General features: G+C 57.0%; 1 protein-coding gene across 4 annotated transcripts in view; it reads right to left on the reverse strand.

Annotated features, from left to right (window-relative positions):
* Nucleotides 1-744: 744 nt before the first annotated feature.
* The window catches only part of DUSP8 (dual specificity phosphatase 8), a 40,206-nt gene continuing 22,504 nt past the window's right edge, over nucleotides 745-18,446 (reverse strand). For 3 of the 4 annotated variants that reach the window (XM_068683411.1, XM_068683412.1, XM_068683413.1), the window contains 4 exons: nucleotides 9,563-9,729; nucleotides 7,539-7,698; nucleotides 7,217-7,340; nucleotides 745-6,811 (listed from right to left, as the gene is read on the reverse strand). In XM_068683411.1, the coding sequence (XP_068539512.1) occupies nucleotides 5,716-6,811; nucleotides 7,217-7,340; nucleotides 7,539-7,698; nucleotides 9,563-9,729 (1,547 nt within the window). In that variant the 3' untranslated portion in view covers nucleotides 745-5,715. Of the gene's footprint in view, nucleotides 6,812-7,216; nucleotides 7,341-7,538; nucleotides 7,699-9,562; nucleotides 9,730-15,517; nucleotides 15,992-18,446 lie in introns of those variants that run through there. The other variant, XM_068683414.1, reaches the window with a different exon arrangement.

The following is an 18,446-nucleotide window of genomic DNA, read 5'->3' on the forward strand; positions in this document are numbered from 1 at the left end:
TAAATAGACGGCAGCCCTATTTCAGTGGCTGCTATATTTAGTGCAAGGAACATTTATTTATAGGCTTGGCAGCCATTCCGAGTCAATAAAAGCCCGAGAGCTGGAAAAAGGACGTTCCTGGGTTTCTCGTTGCAGTAATGGTTTGTGCCGTGCAAACCGCCAGGAGGGGCAGGGGGAGGAAAGTGCTCGGTGGCTGCAGCGGGGTGAGGGGAGCGCGCTCGTGGGAGGCAAGCGGATCTAGCTGGGGTGCAGCTTCAGCATCTGCTGGGGGCTGGGTATCCCCTCCGTGCTCAGTAACAATAATTGCGTGGCTTGATGAGTGCAGCAGCTTTCTGGAGCCAGCGCTGCGGGGAGCCTGCTCACGGCTTCGCCTCCCTCCAAGGTAAACTCCTGGCAGGGGACACGAGGAAATGTTCCTGAGAGCCTCTGCTGAAACGGTGCCACCAGCACGGTGGGAGCCACAGACCATTATACACCCCCAGCCTGGCCGTTCGCCTGTCTGTGGGTCCACGAATGCCCCAATTAGCTTTTATCCCCCTGCTCGCTCAGCCGTGAAGCTTATTTCTGCTTCGAATTAATCCAGCTCCAGCCATGGGGCCCTATAAATACGTGTGGGTCTGGCTGTGTGTCCAGCTCTCCACCAGGTCTGGTGGATGCAGCCAAAAATCCGTCGCCCTCCCCAAAACAGGACCCTCCAACCCCATCCCAAAAAGCCCCCCCACAAACCAAGGCCGACACCAGCTGTTAAAACACCTATTTGGGTATTTATTACAACACGCCGTTCCAAAATACAAAAAGAAAGGAAAAGAAAGAGAGGGTAGAAAAGCCCTGCTGCTAGCAGCTGCTGGAAATAAATAAAATAAAGAGGGGGCAGGGGCCGGGTGTCTCTCTGGGTCCGAGGGGGCAGGACGGAGCTGCCTTCGGTCACATTGACAGTGACGGAGGGAACATGGTGTGGCCGGTGGCCGGAGTGTCTATTCCCTGCTCAGGACCCCCGTGGTGGATGCAGACCCCATCCCCATGCTGTGATCTTTGGGGAAGGGCCCGATCCTGCGGGGATGCTGACGGGAGCTAAGCCTGAGGGGCACCTGCCCACTCCCTCCCCGTCCGCCCCGAGCGTGGTGAGGTAGGAAGGGTGATGCTGGAGCAAGACCCCAGGGGTTCCCCATGGGATCTGGAGAGTGGGGCGAGACCTGAGCTCCGGCACGGTCTCGGAGCAGCCCCAGGAATGAGTCCAGCACGGGGCGATGGGAAGGAGCCCAGCCCACAACGAGGTGAAGTCGCGACAGACGGTGTCTGGGCTGCGTTAAGCCCCTGGGATCAGGCTGACCCTCCCGGGGCACATGGTGCAGGGCATTTCACACCGGGGTGCAGACAGGGTTCCTCTTCCCTTCCCCTCATGTCTCCTCCTGGCACAATGTTCCCCTTCCAATCTCCTTGCAACCTCTGTGTAAGCTGTGTAAGGATGGGGATAAAAAAAAAAAAAGGACTGGTCTCTGCCTGCTTGCGGTGCCCTGGTTTATCAGTCCCAGGTGGAGGGAGGCTGCTCAAACCAGAAAAACCCAGGGCACCTCGCTGGGACGGAGCACCAGGGCTGAGCGGGGCAAGCGGGGGCTTGGCAAACCCTCTGACCCACACCCCGCTCCCCTCCAGGTGAAGCTGCAGCCTTGAGGTGCAGCTAGAGAAGAAGGTGAGAGGACCACAAGCTGGAGGGAGCTGCCTCGGTGAGCTGGATGCCCCTCGAAGCTAACACTCGAACCGTTTCACCATGCAACTCCCCGGCCTCAGTGCCAGCGGGTTCCTGCCCCTTGCAGACAGGCAGCAGAGGGGGGGGAGAGGAGCCGCGGGAGGGAAGGGAAGAGTTAAGAGAATGGGTCTGCCCTGGGTTCGGGTGTCCTTATGCCCTTGGGACACATCCCGCTCCAAACCCTCCGACAGGGGTCTGTCCGGGCAGCGTTTGCCTCCTCTGGCTCGGGAGCAGAGAGAAGGTGTGATGGGGCCTTGCGTTTATTCACAACAGAGAAACAAGGAGCAACATACAAAGAGTAAGAAGCAAAAAAGTACAGAATCATAACCGTAATAATCATAATAATAATCATAAATACTCAAATCTATCATTCATAGATTGCAATGACAACACTGATAGCTTATTATCATTAGTATTAAGAGTGGTAGGGGGAACAGGACAGCGGGAGGGGGTTCTGTGGGGGCACAGTCTCCTAAGGGGCAGACATAACAGGGATGAAGGTCCAAAGAAACAAAGAGAAGGGCTGGGAAGGCAGCAGGGGCTGGGGACACTGCTGCCGAGGCTAGGGACGAGCCTGCTCCAACCCAAGCCTCTGGCTCGGTGTTGCCGACCTGGTCTCTGCCCTCCCTCCAGCTGTGCTCAGCCTCCAAGCTGCGGGTGGGAAGGGTCCTGCCATGGGGCTCAGGGAAGGGCACCGTGTCCCTCCTAGCCTAAAGGAAAGCTGAGGGTTGGTCTGGAGGGACCTTTCCTCTCCTCTGCCCTCACTCCTGCCACCACAAGGGCATCCATCCTCATCGGATTGGGGTGGAGAGCCCATAAAAAGGCTTGGCCATGAGGTGATGAGGAAGGCCACCAGACCACAGGTCCATCCTCACGGTAACTCTCTGGTTCACGGACAAAGTGGTCCACCAGGCAGAGCCTGATTTAAAAAAACACTGAAGTTAATTGCAAGCCCCTTGGTGACCCTCATGGCTTTGGGTCAGCACTGGCACTAGACGATCAGGCAGAGCTGCCCTGTCAAGGGGTGTTTTCTGGATGCAGCCTTAAAATATTGCACATGAGAGGGCTTCTGGTGCACACACCCAGCATCAAGGGGAAGAATGAATATGAAATACGTCAAAGGAAGGCTGCAGAGGTGGGTGGTGAATGTCTCCTGGCAGCTATGATCTATCTATGAGTCTTAAAAGGTTTCTGTGTGCTCTGGTTTCAGAGGAGAGAGCAGCCCACAGAGCCTCGAGCAGAGCTGAGGAGCATCCAGGGGCACGGCAGGGTGGAGATGACAAAACGCAAACCACGTATCTGCTTCTTTGCAGACATTTAGTGTCTCATCTACACCACTCTCCCCTTCCTCCTTGACTTAGTCCAGCTGCTTTTTGGCTCCTGTAGCACACCACGTCTGCTAACAGGATGAGTTATACGAGCCCTTGCTACTGCCTCCTGTCATCCTCCCACATGGCCGTGCCAACCTGTTGTCCTTTTCCTATTAAATCACTTGAGAAGTCCCTTATTCCTCCCTTCACTGGCCAGAGCCCACCTAACGGATTCCTGCCAACAATTTGTCTGACCTGAGCTGGTACCAACCCTCAAGGACCACGGGATGGGCTCGAGAAGAGGTGTCACCACCCAGAGCAGCAGGAGGCGATGGGCAGAGAATGACTTCGTCTACCTTTTGTGGCCAGGAGGGAGAAATTTTTCAAGTTCCAATGAGAACACAGCACAAATGACGGGCAGAAAGGGTAGATTGTAAATGAGGTTGATGAGGTTGTCGTCAGGATGAGGTTGGCAGAGCAGGCAACAACGAGCAGGGTGTGAGGGGCTGAAAACTGAGCAGGCGAAGGCTGAAAAGCCCTGGCGCTAATTTTCCAGCATCATCACTCTCTCAAACCATCAGGTTAACTTGTGGCCACACGGCCGGGAGGAGGAACGCTCTTTCTACCTACTCCAAGGTTCAGGTCGGCAAGACTAAGCTGGTTTGAGGCGTTTGCTGGAGGCAATGATGGATGATGGTGTGCTCTTAAGGGACCTTGGGGTACCAGGCGGGAGCACATGGGAGCTCCCCAGCATGACCTCTTTGAAAAAACAGGAAAAATAAAGCCAAGCCGAGGACAGCAAGGAGCCTCCAGGGAGGCTCACCTCGGCTGTGGACATGCACACAGAGGCAGAGGAGTTCAGGGAGCAGGCAGCTGGAGTGAGCTGCCCCTCCGCACATCATCGCAGCCCCGCGTGCCTCTGGGCTGCATTCACCTTTAAACCTGAGATTGCTTGTTTTTGTCACGTGTAGCTGGATCTAGAGAGAGAAACGGACAACAAGAGGAGGAACGAGGGGAAGGAAGAAAAAAACTGCGCAGATCCAGAAAAGAAAAATTGCTCAAAGGATGACACAGGACACGGACACGCACGAACGGAGACCCCTGAGGTATTAGCTTTGCAAACTAGCGCGAGACAAGGGAGAAAGCAAAGACAGCCACAGGGAGAGATGTGCTTTGCAGCAGAGGCAGCTCAGTGCCTACAGCTCCAGAAAGCAGCTTCTCAGCAAGCCTGAAGTCGGGCTTTGGAGGGGCAAGGGCTTGGCTCCCCATGGGTATGGGCAGCTGGGAAGGGGGGAAGCACCCGCAAACACATTCCCCCCAAAAAAACTCAGCCCAGGAGTTTCAGGGCTGGGGACAGCAGGCAAAATACCCCCACCATGAAATCCCAACCATCAGCGACCTCCCCTCCTGATGCTGCAGTGGCATCGGATGCCTTCCTCTTCCCCACGCATCCCCAGGGATGCCCAGTGCCCTTCCCTCCATTTTGGGTGACTCCCTCCTCTTCCTCTCCTGCCAGGGAGGGCAGCCCAGGGGAGGGAAGGGGGTAGCAACTGGGATGGGGTCGATGGCTGGGATGGGGATGATGGTCAGGATGGGAATGATGTCTGGGATGGGAACGATGGCCAGGGCGGGGATGAGGAGAAGTAAACAGGGACTAAGAAAAGGGGAAGAAGCGGCAGCAGCTTCCAGAAAGGGAAGTTTTCTGGCTCAGTTTGTGTTGCAAGAAGATTTTACATCTTGCTTGTTCACTTGTTCATTTCTAGAAAAAGTGCTCCGAAGAGTTTTCTGTCCCCTTTTCGCTGCACCCGGAGGGAATGGGGGAAAATCTTTGTCGTCGACATGAGCTATAGAAGGAGCCACAGGCCTCAGATATTGCTTAGAAACTCGTATTTCAGATTTAAATACCATACACAGTAAAAATAGAGCTGAAAGTACCGCCCCACATTGTCTGCAAATCATTGCCAGAATGAAACAGCTTCAATAAATTAAAAACAAAACAAAAAATTGAAATATTATTTACGTCTCAATAAAAATCGCAGTAAAACCATTTACCTTTTTTTTTCTTTGTGTGTGTGTGTGTGTTTTCTTTATATTATATATAATATATATTTATATATGTATAGGGCTGCTCTAGTGCAGCATCTTTAGGATACTCAGCCAGAGAAACACGGGGGCGCATGCTTAGTGCACCGGGGTGCAGGGAGGGGGTGGCTGGGATGCCCCTTCCCCACCTTGACGGAGTGGTGCTGTGCCCCGTCCCCATGGGACCATGTCCCCCCCCAAGTCAGGAGCAGGCTCTGCTCACCCTCCCGACCCCAAATTGTAATTCCTGCCCCTTCCCTCTTGAATTTTACACCCCAAATTTGAGCACGGGGCTCTGAGGGCTGCTCTCCTGTCACCGCTCCATGTGCAAAAGCCCAGGGTGATGTACCCAAGGGCTGGGGTAGGAGAGAGGGACTAGGATGGGAACGGGGGGGACACTAAGCATTCACCATGATGTTTCCTGACTGTGGATTCATTCCTCTTTGCTTTCGTTTTGGCATGTGCGCTCCCGAAAATGCGCACACGGGTATAAATACTCCCCACCCGCCCTCCCCACGTCTCTCCCCATCTTAAATATCCCCCCCCCCGTTGCTCTCCAAGCGCCCGCGATGGGTGTCAGGACACCTCGATGATCTCCATGCTGCCCGAAAAGCTCGACTGTTTGCCTATTTTGCCCAGCTCTTCCCGGGACCTGCCCTCGGACATGGTCTCCTCGAACTCCATCTGGCAGCTCCTCCTCTTGAACTGCTTCTCAGCGCCGGCCTCCTCGTGCCAGCTGTGCCTCCCGTCCCGCGCCTCTGCCCGCTGCTTGTCCCTCAGTCTGATCTCACAGCCCCCCGGCACCCCATTGCACCCGAACGGGGGGTACGGGCTGGCGCCGGTGAACAACGTCCCACCGCTGGTGCTACTGCCGCCACCACCACCGCCACTGCCGGCTGAGTCCGTGCTGAAGTACCAGCCTCCTTCGGAGGACGGGGTGCTGGGGGACTCCAGGTGGACGCCCCCCCAGGAGCCGTTGGAGGATGGTGGTGGGCCAGGAAGGCTGAGCCTCGGTGGCTGCTGGAGGCTCTCCTCCGTCCCGGGGCTCTTGCGGGCTGTGCCGACGTTGAGGCTGAGCCCGTGGGCTGGCGAGCCCGCCGCGTGCCGGTGTTTGCGCCGCTGCCTCACCTTGGCCTCCAGCAGGAGGTCGGGACCGCTGGGTCGGTCAGGGCTGTCGGGCACCGGGGAGAACTGGCCATTTGGCCCCGAGGGGCTGTCCAGCTTGCAGAGCTTGGGGGCTTCCCCGGTGCTGGGGGGACCCGGGGGGTCCTGCCGCAGGCCGGGGGAGTAGGCGGATTTGATGTCCAGGGAGAAGGAGCGTTTCAGGCGGTTGGTGTCCTGGATGCGCTCCGAGGAGAGGTGCAAGCCATTGAGTCCCTGCTGCAGCGCCGTGGGCGACAAGATCTTGGGAGGCCCACCTTGCCTCTCGGGGTCGCTGGGGGGGGGTGCGGAGGTTGTGCTTCTCGGTGCCTCCTCGACCTTCTCTGAGGTAGACGGCGCGGGGTGCCTGCCGCCCTCGGACACCTCGGCTGGGTCCTGCGGGGCCTCTCCCTCTCCCCGGTCACCCTGGGCTTTCAGGGCCTTGAGGAGCTTCAGGCTCCTCTCGTACTCCAGGAGCTGGCCCAGGAAGTTGAAGTTGGGTGAGATCGACGGGCGGCGGTCCTTAACGAACCTGCCGAGAAGTGCAGACAACCCTGGTTGGTGTTTGGTCCTTCAGTGGGTCACCCCTACCCTCTCAGTCTCTTTGGGGCATCATCCAGGACCTTCTACCAGACCCCCCGAAGAAAGGAGTTTTGGGGAACCTTTACCCCTTGAGCCTTGGCATGCTCTAGAATAAAGCTGGCACCGCTCAGACTCTGGGGTTTTTACTCCTCCCCACCTCATTTTACTGCTCCCAACCTTCCTCCATGCATGCACTATGTGAAGGGAAGGTTTGGTTTGGTTTCAACAGGACTCAGCCAAGGCAAGACAAAACTTCAGGCAGCTCCCACCCTCTCCTTCTGGGCAGAGATGGCTTCCCTTCCCTGGGCTGAAGCACACCAGCACAACCCCTCCCCATCCTCCAGGGAACTCTTACCTGTAAGCATCGTCTGACGACATACCCATGGTCTTCATGATGTAGGCGATGGCAATGGTGGCTGACCGGGAGATCCCTGCCAAGCAGTGCACAATCACCTGGCAGCTCGACACCTTGGCCTTGTCTGGAGCAAGGTAGAGGAAATGGAGAGAAAAGTGTTGATGAGGTGAGCAAAATGGCTCTAGCCTCTCTTCCCAGCCCTCAACCCCCGTGTGTGAAAGGACAAGGGTTGCGGGGACAAAGACCGTGGAGGAGGCCAGAAGAAAAGTCCAGGTTTTGAGGGCCAACTGAAGGGTCTGTAAGCATTATAATGAAAGCTCACCAATGAATTCAATGGATTTGTCCAGCCAGGGAAGCAGCTTCTCACAGTAGTTGTCATTGACAGGAATGCGCATGAAGTGACTATCACAGATGAAGTCTGGCTTGGGACAGGAGTTGCTGGCGTTGAGGACGTAGCTTATCCCGTTCTGCGTCATCAGGTCCTGGTGGGAAAGAGGGGATCGAACAATTGGCTGAGTTCAGCTGCCACAGAGTGCTGCAGATCTGTCTCTCCACACGTTCCCTGCTGTTACCCATCCCAATATTTTTTCCCCTGTGTCTCCTGCTGCTTCTTGGCCTAGCTGAAGCTACCACCAGCCCGTTGATGCTACCTGGCTGATGCTCAGCACAGACTGGCTAAGAAGGACGTGCCCATTTAGATGACATGTTTGAAACTCAATAGATCTTTATTTTGGCCCATTGGCATGACCAAAGAGTCCTGGAAGAGGGTCCTGGAAGAGAAAGCCCGAGTACCCCAGTATGAAAAGAAGAATGGGAAAATGTAAGAAAGAAAACCAATGAAAACTCTCACTGAAAGCTCAGAAAGAACCAGTTCAGAGAGGAAGGAGGCACCGCACCAGAGGAGTGGGGTGAGTTATCAGTAGCACCCTATGTTAACCAATATTGGCCCATTTCTTTGCTCTCGATCCATACAGAAACACACCGGGAGTTCTCAGGTTTGCTAGATGTTCACAGTTCTTCACTAACGCGTGCTGAATTCAGCTCAGAAGAGGCTCACATAAACCACTGACTTCAGGCTCTAGCCTCCGATACCTCAGAACACACGCTCTTCTCTGGTTCACAGGAGGAACTGACTCTTCTCGCTTTCTGACTCTGGAGTGAACCTGGACCCGTTTTCTGTTACTTTTCTGCTTCAACCACTCAATGGCCATCATCACTGCCTTTGTTTCTGATTCAGTAAAATGCCATGGCACAGAGGAGATGTTAGATAATGAGGATCAGATAAAAAATTGCAAGGAGGGGGTGACCCATGGACCACCCCTCAGGGAACTGGCTTGCGGGGTGCTGCATCAACACCAAACTCTGCTCCTTCCCTCCTGGGACAAAGCCAGCTTTGTCCGTACGTGTTGCTGACAGAAAATTCATGGCAGTCCTTCCCCTTCCCGTCAGATCACACATCATCTGTATAACCAAGGGCAGGTTGCACATAAAAATGGGGAACATCTGTGCCAGCTGCCTGGCCTGCACTACTTCAGGGAAGACCTGGAATTAAACAGGAGGAGGAAAGAAATATGGGGATAAAGGAGTCCTTTCACACATCAGAGGAGTGCCTGGAGCAGCCACCTGGGACCTCTGCCTTGAGACATGCTGGAGAGGAGAAGCGTTGCTTGTGTGCAATGTCTGCACTTGACCCTGCTCTGCTGCCTACTGACAGAGCATCTGCTGGCCACCTCACTGCCATGCTGGCAGAAAACATGGCTCCAAAAGATGAACAGAACCCTCTGAGGAGTTGGGGAGGAAAGGAAACCATCAATTTTCTTGCCTGACATTGGCTCCTCAGGATATTTTGGCTCCGTCTCTCTGGTGGCCAGTCCCTGCCCGCCCCAGCTCGCGGCGGGGCCGTCCCCAGCAGGCTCTGAAGAACCCAACCTCAGCTTGATGGAGCCAGCCCAGCTCCCAGGCTCACATTCTTGGCATTTTTCTCTTTCATTTCCTTCTGCTCCCTGTATATGATTTCTCTCTCCCTCCTTTCTCTTTCCACCCCCCTCCATTGCCCCAGTCCCTCTCCCTGCTCCTGCCTGGGGCGAGGACGCCTGCCTGGCTCCCTCCTGCCTGCAGTAGGTGCCCAGTGGCATTTTAACTATGATTTCTCCTTTCTTCTCACTGTTACTATTTTTCCTCTAAACAAAATTCCTTCCCTGCCATGCCATCACGGCGCTGCCCTTCCAGCACTGTTAAAAGGGCAGCATCCCTCTGTTCTCCTCTCTCCCCACGGCCAAACGTTGCCCACTTTTGGGTCGCCAAACAGAGCCCTCTCCCAGATGTGTCCCCTCAGTGGGGCTGTACCTTGTTCAGGACGTCCTTCTGGGAGCCCAGGTAGAGATGTGGCAGGATGCGTGTGGGGCCGACGTTGGCCACGGGTAAGCACGGCTGGGAGATGCTCATCGGCAGGATGGCAGCAGGCTTCCCCTCGCAGAGCCCCGGGAAGCAGGACGAGAAGGTGGCAAAGCCTCCTGCAGAGAAAACAGGGACATTGAGCTCACAGCAGCCAGGCTGGGACCATCAGGACCTGCACCCAGAGGGCTGGGGACGAAATGGTGATAATCCCCAACAATGAGAGCAGAGCTTTGCAGAGCAAAAAGCCAACAACCATCATTACCTGGGGACTCCACCACTTTGCTAGGCACTCCCTTCCAATGCTTGGCCACCCTCTCCATGAAGGATTTCTTCCTCATGCCCCATCAAAACATCCCCTGGTGCAACTTGAGGCTGTCTTGCACCACCTCCTGCTCCTCACGACTTCATCTAAATGACAAGGACAGAAAGTCCTTGAGGACAACGAGGATCACTTTTGGATAGCAAAACCCACGGCGGCAGGATGACTTGGCGAGCTCGCACTGAGCAAGCCCAAGCCTGGGACTTCTGAGCAGACCAGCACATGGGAACCTGCAGGCCATTGCACTCGAGCTGGGAACATCACCCTCATGCAATCTGGCAGTGACACCGCTCACAGATTTCCTGCCTTTCTAATGGCCAAATGCTGGCCTGCTCTGCACAGCGGTGCTAATTAGAAAAGGAAGCCTGAAAAAACGGAGAGGGGGACGCAGCGTAGGTTTTGCCAGAAGGGGAGAAATTTAATTTCTCTTGAACAGATTTCCTTGCTGTTTTTCATGGTCTGGCCTTACTGAATGTGACAGCAAGCCTCACCCAATGTACTGCACCAAGCAGTGGGTGGCAGCTTGGTGCAATGGAGAGCACCTGGGTGGTACCAGCCCAGGCAGCCTCCCCAGCGGTTTTCCCTGTCATGCAGGTGAGTAGATGCAGCTTGACAGAAGCCAGAGAAGGCTTTGAGGTTTGACTGCCTTCAATTGTTATAGGGACCTGGACACCTCTGTGAGACCCTTCTGAAAGTCTCAGCCTCAGGATCCAGCACCACAGGAATCCCTGCCCATCTCTGCAGCTGAACAAGACATTTTAACAAGCCTTCACTAACGACCTTTCCATTCAGTCTCTCCCCTTGGAGAGAGGGGAGCCTTGGCACACTCAGTTTACCCTCTCCAGGCCCTTGCAGCATTTCTGCTGACCCTTCTGGAGCACTTCCCTGGCTGCTGCTGTGGCACCCAGGCTTGGACAGGGTATGACTGGCCCTGCAGACAACCCACCCACCACATTTGGGAGGTGAAGGTGATAGAGAAGCCAGAGCAGCGCACGAAATCATGCTCATGCTGTCCTCCATCACCATCTCTTTGCATCTTGGAAGCCACAGCCTCCTCCAGGGGAGCAGCTCCTGCATCAGCCCCAGGAGAAGGTGTCCTCCAACCGACCTTTTCCTCCTTTGCTTAAGTCTTCCTGGTGCCTAACACCAGCCGCAGCATCCAAACCTGGCCGAGCCAGGCGGCGAAGAGTTAAAGCACCTTATCATCTTCTCCAGCACTTCCTTTTCCCTGGCTCCCTCCGAAATGACATCACCTCTCAACTGGGGCATTAAATCAGAGCGAAGGAAGGAGGCCCAGCGCAGGTGCAGTGCAGCTCCGGTTACCGCTCGCCCCTGTGCTGCGTCCCCGTGGCCAAGGAGCATAAATCACCACCCCACGCACATTTGGGTGCCACCCCCAGCTCGAGCTGCCACATGTGGGGCTGCTGGGGCAGACCACAGGATGGGGAAGCGGGGGCAGAAAGGTTTGCATGGTGGGGAAGGGGTCTAATGGGATGCATGTTTGACTTGCGTACAACAACGTGGAGGGTTTGGCAAAGAAATCCAGTGTGCTCATGGGGAGTGGGGTGCACGTACAGCCTGTGAGCAGTGCCTCCTCTGTTCCCCAGCCTCTCGCCCTCGTTCATACCCATCAAGAGCCGCCTGGGGCTGCCTACGGCTTCAAATCCCTCTTCCAAAGCCAGGAGCGGGGTGACCTCATAGCTGCAGCAGGCCAGGACATGCTGCTGCTCGCCGGCGTCGCCGTCTCCCCCTCACCCGCCTCTGCCCGGGGAAGCACCACCAGGAGCACAGGGGGCTTGCTGGCCCCAAGCAAACCTCCCTGGGCTGTGCCCCTGTCCCTCCTGTCCTCATTTCCCCCACGCTCACCACCAGCTGCTTGGGGGAAACCCTAGAGTCGGGCACCCGCCGCTGGTCCGACCTCGCCGCGGCGCTCACCCCACCCGCGCTGGCTGCTCCAGCATGCCTCGCATTTTTAGAAAGCGAAGCAGCTCTCCCAAACAATCCCAAAGGCGGTGAGTGTCCCTGGCAGGGCTCCCACCGATACCTGGGCTTTCCCCTCCGTACCCCGGGCCACAGCTTTGTTCGGAGAGAGCAGCAGTGCCCAGCGGTCTTCCTTTCTCTGGGCACATTGGGAATTAGGCTCAGGAAGGATTTCTAGAGGTGAAGTGGGTGCTTAAGGGTCTTTGGTACCTTCCTGATGCTCCCCTCCAGCCTGGCTTGCTGGTGAGGAGCTGCTCCCGGTGCAGCATGGACACACAGTCTGCTGGTGGATCATCAGGGCTATCAAAATCATTCCCATTGAAAAACAGTGTTTTCATGGCAAAACTTGGCATTTCTGTGTCTCCTACAGTCACCTGTGTCAGGTGGAGGTGAGGGACGGGGACGATAGGACAAGTGGGAGATGTCTGGGTGCAGATGCTCCTGCTGGAGATGAAGGAAGGAGCCTAAAACCAGCATTAGGTGGGTGCTGGGGAAGGCTGGGGGATGAAAACAACCCCCCAGATTCTGGGGGCTCATTCAGCGCAGCCCCTGGAGAAATAGCCCTTAGCAGCGCCACCCCCAGCCTTGCTCTGCAGAGCCCTGGGGATGAGGTGGTCCCTGGTGGCAAACAGAGGAGGGGAAAAAAAATACATCTTCCCACTTACATCCTCCTCTTCACCAGGCTCCCCCCAGAGCATGTCAGTGATGAAAATGGGTTTGTTGGGGACCTGCCTGGGACATGGAAGGCGACCAGAAGGTGGGAGAGGCACTGGGGACCCCTCCACTGCCTTGGCTGTCACCTTCTGGTGGTCTCTGGGGACATTCAGCTCATGTTATGGGCAATGCCACAGACATTGCCCCTCACCTGCAGGTCCCCAGCCCCATGGAGTGTCCCCAGCCCCACGAGTCTCAATACCCTTCAGGGAGCAAGCTCTGTATGTGCAGTGCCCCACCGAGCTGCTGGGACCTGTCCTTGCCACCAGCCTCCCGTGCGCTTGGCCAGCCTGAAGGCTCCCCATAAGGAAGGGGGAGAGGTGACACGCCACCCCGCTGTGCCACCAGCCTTCATCAGCACGGAGGAGGGAAGCAGGCACACCCAGAGCCGCAAACCCCATTAAAGAGGTGCTTTATAGCCCACCCTCCTTGCTCCCACAACGGGCATTAAGAAGCTGCACGGGGCTTCCCGGGCAGGTGCTGGAGCTTTCTCAGCAGCCTGGCACAGCCCCAAGAGCCTGCCAGATAAAAGCCCAGCAAGCCCGGGGATGCTGCCGTCCCCGTGCTGGAGCCTCCCCCCCACCAGCTTGTCCCCCTTAAACCTCCCGAGAGGAGGCTGAGAGAGGCTGGCCTCTGCCCGGCTCTCATTAAGATGCCTGCGGTGGCTGGCAGCCGCTGCCAGGGCGGCACGTGGCGAGGGGCAGCGGGCACGCGAGCCAGCACGCGTCTCGGCTGCTCCAGCGGCGCTGGCTCCCCCCCGGCTGTGCCGGCTCGGCAGCCGGGCTGCTGAGCTGCTGAGCAGCCCCAGAGGTGGGCAGGGGGCTTCGGGAGAGGGTTTCCAAGAGCTGGGGGCATTAAGGATTTCTGGAGCGACACGAAGGCGGCTGCTCTCCTCCGTGGTTTTTGTTCAGCTGCTGTGACTGCTCCCGAAGGCGAGGATGTGTGCCTAAAATGATGCATTAACGTTGGACTAAGGCATGGCAGGGGATGATGAGGGCTGGGGGGGGGGGGGATGCAAAACCTCGGCCCTTGACCGTGTTGTGCCCGGCATCTTGGCGGCAGGTTAAATGGAAGGAAGGGTGGTGGCGGGGCCAGGCACGGCACACGTCATCCCCGGAGCTGCTGGGAAAATCCCTCTCTGCAAAACGCCGGCTCCCTGCCTCTCGTGCTGGGTGGGAGCCTGCTCACGCCGGCGGTGTGATGCAACGCTGCTTACTGTCACCCTTACTCACCGCACTCCAGGAAGCTCCTGGGGTTTCTCAGAGCTTCCCGATGCTTAGGAAATGCTGAGTTTTCCCCCTGCCATCCCCTTGCTGTTTCCTCCACTGACAATGCCCGGTGCAGTCCCACTGGGTGAAATCTCGCTGTGCTGCAGCCTGGCCAACTCGCCCTCTCCTGGCTGATGCTCTCCTGGCTGCAGCAAGGGATAAACTGCCTCCCTGTTACACCCTCCATCAGTGCAAAGCAGGCTTTTTGCACTAATCACAGCTAAGCCAAATCCTGCAACGTCCCTCTAGGTCTACCCCAGCTAGCCATGTGCAAGAGCCCTCTCCAGCTTTTTCTGCTCCCACCCATATCCATGCAATGCTCATTCCATCCCCTGCTCATCCATCTCCCTGCTCACACCGCATCCCCCTGCTTCCCCCTCTCCATCCTGCTCAGCCTTTGTGCCCGGGCTCTGCTTTCACCCTCCCTTCATTTGGCACTGAATTTCATCACCCCCACTGCCAGCTCCTTCTTTCTTTTTCCTTTTTATTTTTTTTTCCCCAAGCGGTCGGGATGAGAGAGCCGATGAATCAGCCCTGTTCCTGATTCACGTGAATTCCCCATTTCCCAAAGCGTCACCCCCAGCAGCTTTGGGGTGACCTCACGGACCGGTCCCAGCCCCCCACCCTGCCTGCTCCCGCTGCCTGTCCCTCTCCCTGCTCCCAAATGAGCAGAGAACTTCCTTAAAAAAAAGGAAAAATGGCAGAAAGGAACCCCTTCACCCACACAAACACAGACACGCTCCCAGAGCTGCTGGGCTTGATTTTCCTCTGGTGACTGTGTCTGCTTTGGACCAGCCTTACTCGTTCTAAGTAAAGGAAAATGTGTCATTTCCAGGAGTGACTTATTACTGATGACACCATCACTGGGTTATGTGGTTCGTGCCACAAAAACCTGTCAGGCACTTTTAGCAGGCTCCCATTTTAAGTGGTGATGGAGGGGAAGTTTCTTGATTCAACCATTCGGTAATCTAGGTCATCCCAGGCTCGGCGTGTTTTTAAGCTGCTCCACTTAATATCTCCTTCCTCCGCTCGCCCTTCACCCTGGCACTGCAAAACGCCACCGAGCCCGTGTCTGAACGCAGTCCCTCTGCAGCCGGGCGTGCAGCAATCGCGCTAGTGAAGCGAAATGGCTCCGCCGGGCAGCTGCAGCGCCGCAGCGCCGTTTTGTTCAATTGCTCCTCGCACACCTCTCTGCCCTCGCCCATCCTCGTCCCCGCGCGCTCCCCTCGCGTCGGTGCCCTCCTCCGGGGATGAGGATGCGGCACCCTCGGTGAGCCCTGCCAAGAAGGTGCCACATGGCAAAGCCTGCCCCGGTGCCCACGGAGCAGCACCGCGCAGTGCCCGGACGCGGCGCCCGCATCCTGCTCGCCTCCAGCTGCCTCCCAAATGGCTCCTGCCCATCGCCCGTGGCTGGACGTGCGTGCTCTCGCCCCCTCCAAACGCTCGCCGATCGCCTCCATGTCCCTGCTTGCCGGCCGCCTGCTCTCTTTGTATGGGCAGCCATCGCGCTCCGCTCCCCGTCAGCCGCTCTCCATCCCCCGGGCGAAGCGGGGACAGGCTGCGTGTCCCCCCTCTTCCCCCTCCGTCCCCATCGGAAGGAAAGGAGCCGGCCGGCTGACAAACCTCGCATGTCCCTGCTCTCCTTCATCCTCCGCACCCTTATTTTCAGCTTCATCTGCCCCTCGTGCATGTCTGTCCAGAACTGGTCCTCGGCCGGGGCGAGCATTACGTCCACAGGCATCCAGGCAGCTGGGCTGCGGCTCGCGGGGGCACCTCTCGCCCTAGCAAAACAACAGCTGGCGGGCAAAAAAAAACCCGAAGCCACCTCGCCAAAAAAGCAGCCCCCGCAGCAAAGCACCGAAAGCCTCCCCCCTGCGCCAGCTTTCGGGGAAAAATTGAAAAAAAAAAAAAACACACAAGAAAAAAAAAACTAAAAAGATAGGAGCGGGGCTAGGGGGGGGGACGGCTTTGCCCCTTCCCCTGCCTGCTCTGCGCTGGCTCCCTGCGCGTGCGGCTCCCGCTCCAGCCTGAATGAGCTCAGCACATGAGCAGCAGCCCTGCTGATCCATCCACCACGGCGGCTCATAGCTAACGGGTCAGGCATGCAACCGCATTCCTTACTCAGCACACAGACACGCAGGATAACTCAGGGGCTGCGCGCCTGACATATGCTTTGCTCGCTGCTTAAAGGCACAACAGCTCTTTTCCCTCCCGCCCTGGCCGGTGGAAAGGCTGATGGAGAGCGGCAGGATGCGGCCACGCTTCCCCCCCCCTCCCACCCCCAGCTGCTGCAGGAGGACCCGTGCGTCCTGCTGGATTCGGTCCCGACGGGTTAATTTGGGGACAGGGGGTTGGAGGGAGGAAGCGCTGGGGCTGGTGACAAAAGGGATGTACCAGCGGGGTGGCTGTGCTGCCCCTCAGCATCCCTGCGGGACCCCACAGGTGATGGGCACCCCATGGCTGTGCCCTTCCCCACACAACGTGGTCCCATGGGGGTGGTCAGCTCTGAGCCCCAGCACAAGGAAGGGAAACGCTCCCACCTCCATACCAAGGGGGAAACTGAGGCAGAAAGGTTAAAACTACTTCTCCGGTGTATACCAGGAGATGGTGCAGGACACAGCCTGGGACCTGACCGTCAGCTCATCCCTATCCTCAGACCTTGGTGGTGTCTCCACCAAGAGTGGCACCCATGGTGGACACCAGTCCTGGAGTGGTCTCAAACAGCCGGAGACCCTTGAGCCTCAACAACTGCAGGGGAAAGGTTCTTGCGATGGCATGCTCATGGCTCCATCCCACCCAGACTTATCTGCATGGTCCTGGAGGAGCAAGAGCGTGGGTTGGAGGAGATGCATCCTCTCAACCAAAAGTGCAAGAGGAGGCATTTATGAATGGCCTTCCCCAATTGCACTGGGGTCTGTCCCTGCACGGCGACTTCAGAAGCAGGTGAGGGCTGGTGAGTGCTCTGCTCTGCATGTGTACGGGGGGGAGAATTACTTACACCCCCTTTTTCCACCTGTGGGACCCCTTAATATGTCTCCACGCTGCTCCTTGCAAGTTTATGGGTCTGAGCCCAGGCCTCCAGAAAATCATTCAGGATTATAGTAAGCGGAGGAGGCGGGGGGGGACGCATTGTGCCTTTGAAAATCTGCAGCTTTACGGGCTGAAAAAGCCCAGGCTGAGCCATATGTGAGTGACTTCAGTGTTTTTCCTTTGAATGACATCACATGAGATGAGGTCATCGGCATTAACTAAGAGCTCTCCCCTCCCCCCCGCCCGCCTTCCCACCCCGCGCGGAGCCAGCCTCCTAACGAGCCAGCCTCCTAACGAGCCTTGTTGTTGTAACAAATACGGTTTGATGATTATCAGATGTGGGGCAGAGGTTGGGGAAAATTCAGAGCGTGCTCCAGCGGGACTGGGAGAGAGGGGAGCCGCGTTCCCCCCAAAGCAACACTGGGTGAGCAGCTCCTGCCACAGCTCCCCTGGGTGCGCAGGGTGCCACTGCTCTCGGTGGTGGCCCCGTGTTTGCCACCCCTGTCCTCGCAGTGGAGGATGCAGAGGGCAATGTGAGATGCTGGTGGGCAGCATGGACGGCTGACGGTGTTGGAGATGCCTTTGCTACTGCTGGGCCACAGCAGTGGAGACATTTCTGCCACTGCTGCCATCACCATCTCCATAGCCAACTCTATCACCATCTCCATCATCATCTCCATCATCATCTCCATAGCCAATTCCATAGCCAACTCCATCGCCATCTCCAAAACCAACTCCATAGCCAACTCCATCGCCATCTCCAAAGCCAACTCCATTGCCATCTCCATCACCATTTCCATCATCATCTCCATCACCAACTCCATTGCAATCCCCACCACTATTTACATCACCATCACTATCTCCATTGCCAACTGCATTACCATCTCCACTGGCACCTCCATGCCGGTGGGCAGTTTGGCTGTGACCCATTGCTTTTGGAGCTCTTCTGGGGTGGAAACCATCAGCAGACCACACGGGGGGTGATGCAGGAAGCAGCTGGTGACATTGGAAGTGCCGTCCTCAACCTGACCCCCCAGCAGCCCACAGGCATGTATCTGCCTTCCCTTGCTCCCCTCTGGTTGCCTCTGGTGGGGACTGACTCACTCAGGCTTGCAGAAGCCCAAGGCACAAATTATTTTGGTACGGGCAGATGCCTTCAGGTTGTGTTTGGACCCAGTTTTCTGCACAGAGCTGCTGGCAGCCCCAGCCAGGAAGCTGGGCATGGCACCTCCAGGAGGAGGTGGCCAACCAGGTGGAGATGCTACCTGCAGCCACCTTTCCCCAGGCAGCGCGCTCTTCCCTGTTCCCTCCTGCCTATGGTCTCCTGGGCAGTGGCCAGCGTTTCCTCTCCCCACCCCGCACCAGGACCTTGCCAGAATCACGGTCGCCGGCCTTCACATGTGGGAGGCCAGGGCCTCAGGAAAAGGGGAGGCAGGTTTCTCCAAAGGAAGGAAATCATAACTGGGCATGGGTTCCTGCCCATCGCGATCTCCTCCTGGGGAAGTTTCCTTCCTCCCTCCCT

Source organism: Anas acuta, chromosome 5 (genome assembly GCF_963932015.1).
Source record: "Anas acuta chromosome 5, bAnaAcu1.1, whole genome shotgun sequence".
Classification (NCBI taxonomy): domain Eukaryota; kingdom Metazoa; phylum Chordata; class Aves; order Anseriformes; family Anatidae; genus Anas; species Anas acuta.